Raw genomic sequence first — 3,558 nt, forward strand, 5'->3', positions numbered from 1 at the left:
GAACAGCTTAACTAAGACCCCAAAAATAATCTACACGTGTGTAAAGATAGCACTTGATTATCCTAATGGAATATGTCCCAAAACACACTACAGGAAACTATTTTTGAATGGTTTTAATGGTTAATAGTTGATGGTTTGTAAAGTTTGTAATGGTATTTTATTTTTAGTGGAAACCATTAGAATTTCTGTAATGGTTTCTACGTTTTTTGTTGGTTTTTTTCCAGCAGGGATGTCTCGAAATTTATTCGAAATCACATGTATAGTGCATGAAATATATATATTATTAATTTAATATTTAGTCTTTAAATAAACCATTAATACCATTTGTAAATTAATATAATGTTTTTCATTTCATATATTATAATGTAGTGATGTCACTTGTACTTTTCAAATTCCTTTATTAAGACTGCTACATATCTAATTATTTTCCAGCTCTGATTTGCATCGAAGTTTTAAATTGGATTAGTTGTGACAGAGCTGTAAATAGCTGAAAAGCCTTTTGTTTCAAATATATTTCTTTAATATTATCTTTTAGCAGTTAAAATTAGAGGTTTGCAGATGCATTTCACAGTCCATCTGTGGAGCCATAAACTTTCCAGGCTTGATGAATCCGATTCAACCAATAATCATCTCATCAGCACCTTCTCCAGTGGTTTATAATGAAATGAAATTGCATTTCAACGGATCATTATGTAACTGTCACACTGAGGGATAGAGCTAATGATCAGTTACATACTAATGCTGCTGTATTCTCTGTGGAACTTGATCTTCTCATCTATCACACATGCGGTGAGAAACATGCACATACACGATTTCTGTGAAGTGTTTTAATGGCTGACCTTGATCAGGCAGGCGTTGGATACCACTTGTTTTGAGTCCACGATGTCCACCAGTGGTTCTTTCATAGCTACGTTCCTGATGCAAGTCATGTCAAAACCATAAACGTTCTCCCACCCTGCTCAAACAAAAAATCATTTGATTGTTGATGAACAGCTTAACTAAGACCCCAAAAATAATCTACACGTGTGTAAAGATAGCACTTGATTATCCTAATGGAATATGTCCCAAAACACACTACAGGAAACTATTTTTGAATGGTTTTAATGGTTAATAGTTGATGGTTTGTAAAGTTTGTAATGGTATTTTATTTTTAGTGGAAACCATTAGAATTTCTGTAATGGTTTCTACGTTTTTTGTTGGTTTTTTTCCAGCAGGGATGTCTCGAAATTTATTCGAAATCACATGTATAGTGCATGAAATATAGAACAAACATCACTTTTGTGTATATGTATTAATCACGTATTTATGCTGTTGGATTACCAGAAGGTTGGGTTAAACATTTAACCCAACCGCTGGGTCAAAACAGCCCAATTGCTAGGTTTGTCCCTATTTTACCCAGCACTGGGTTGTTTTTAACCCAGCATAGAGTTTAGTATAAATAGTGCGAGTAGCGTGTTCACAGTGAAAATTCCAAAAAGAAAAAGTGCACATTAAATACTCGGATGATGCATTTAAATAACTGAAAAAACAAAGTGTGGAATGTTGGACACTTCATGCACTCAACTGTCGCAGCTTTAATTTTGTAGTAAAGGGGGAGGGGCTATCAGACTCCGATTATGAATGACAAAATAACCTTATATAATTCATACACTACGTGATTAGGTACATCTTGCATAAGTACATAGTGTATACGTGTATAGTGTGTCATTTGGGATGCAGCTACTGAGACAGACAACGAGGTAAAACAAGGTAAACATTGGCAGTGTTTTAACAAGATGGAGGAATTTGATGGAATGTTTGCGTTTCAATCGATAAGACAAATGAGTTTCTTCTCGACAGGTAAGCTAAACTTAAAGTTAAAAGTATTCCTAAAATGTTGGACCTTTTATTGAAAGTAGCCTACTTTTACTTGTTGAGACATGCCTTCACTTTTATAGAGCTGTAGGAGCTCTGTTTGTGATGTTTGAGTTGGTGGAAGCATGATGTGTGAAAGGGGCGTTTGAAAAGGTTGTTTGAAAACATGCTTTCGTTGCATGCTCTCGTTATAGCCAATCACGTTTTTTTTTAGGGTGGTTTCACCCTGAAATAAGTTCTCAACTATTGGCTCAAATAGGAAATATAAGCGACAGTAAAAGATGTTTAAAATTGGATTTCGTTAGACCATTAGACTGTGTACTGTGTACGCCAAGCTACAGTATTATATTTTACGTGCTTTTGAAAATGCCAGAGAAACAGAGCTTTACATCTCTGTTAGGGGAACAGCACTACACTGGATATAGATGGAAGATGGAATGAAAAAAACTAATCTCTCCACAAACTGCCTACACTAGCTTTAAAAAAAGTGCAACTGGTCGGCGCCGATAATTGAGTAGTGCGTCGACATACAGTGCAACTGCGTCTCGTGGTCCTTTGCCGATCCCGCTCCCCTCTCTCCACCCAATGCTTTCCTGTCATCTCTCTACTATCCTGTCCCAATAAAGCCATAAATATAACTTAAAAGTTTTTAGCATTGATAATAAGAAGAAATGTTTCCTGAACAGCAAATCTTAGAATGATTGTAAGATGATCATGTGACACTGAAGACTGGAGTAATGGCTGAAAATTCAGCTTTGCCATCAGAGGAATAAATTGTTTTAAAATATGTATTATATTTATTATTATTTTAATATATTGAAATTAAAAATATTCTAAATTGTAATAATATTTCATGATATTACTGATTTTACTATATTTTTGATCAAATAAATGCATAAGAGACTTCCTTCCTTCCTCCCCCCTTTTCCCCAGAAGAAATGTCTGAAAATTCTTAAAACATGATACATTTACTTGAGAAGCACCACAGAATAAGATCTTAAAGGGGTCATATGATGCGATTTCAAGTTTTCCTTCCTCTTTCGAGTGTTACAAGCTGTTCGTGAATAGATAAGATCCCTGAAGTTGCAAAGACTAAAGTCTCAAACCCAAAGAGATATTCTTTATAAAAGTTAAGACTGGTCCACGCCCTCCTAAAACGCCTTGTTTAAACACGCCCCCACATGTCTACGTCACTGTGTGGGAAGCTTTGCATAACACCGCCAAAATGTTCAAGCAAAGAAAGAAGGTGTAACTTTGATTCTCGCTGTAGTATTGTTGCCGCCGCCGCCATGTCATGGAGACATGTGTGTTTAGTTATGAAAGCGATACTACTTTGTTTGGCCTTCCAAAAGAGGGCACAACTAGAAATCAGTGGTTAAGTTGTATTTACAACACTGTTCCAGAACATTTCAACCCAAATATTCAGATGTGAGCAACGCATTTTACGGAGGACGAAGACTGTTTTTGAGCAGTGTAGAGTAGCGCTTGTTGTTTGTCATTTCTCCGATCACAAATGCAGACATGGTTTTATGTTTACGTGGCGCGATGCAATGCAACGCGTAAAAAGACAGTATAAGTCATTATAATCAGTAATTATGGATGCAACAAATGCCTCGTTTATAATGGGTTTTAATGTTTTTGTCTCGTCGCACCGGGACACGGCGGCATCACAGTATGGTAAGGGGCGTAACATTTCCGCCACAC

At 36.1% G+C, this 3,558-nt stretch overlaps 1 protein-coding gene across 1 annotated transcript in view; it reads right to left on the reverse strand.

The window, feature by feature from the left end:
- Window positions 1-827: 827 nt before the first annotated feature.
- Window positions 828-3,558, reverse strand: part of LOC107587044 (protein arginine N-methyltransferase 8-B-like) — an 18,859-nt gene continuing 16,128 nt past the window's right edge. Inside the window, exon 8 of the mRNA XM_016274649.1 lies at window positions 828-955. Within this exon, the coding sequence (XP_016130135.1) occupies window positions 828-955 (128 nt within the window). The remainder of the gene's footprint in view (window positions 956-3,558) is intronic.

This window comes from Sinocyclocheilus grahami, unplaced genomic scaffold (assembly GCF_001515645.1).
Source record: "Sinocyclocheilus grahami isolate Dianchi unplaced genomic scaffold, SAMN03320097.WGS_v1.1 scaffold88.1, whole genome shotgun sequence".
In the NCBI taxonomy this organism is placed as follows: Eukaryota; Metazoa; Chordata; class Actinopteri; order Cypriniformes; family Cyprinidae; genus Sinocyclocheilus; species Sinocyclocheilus grahami.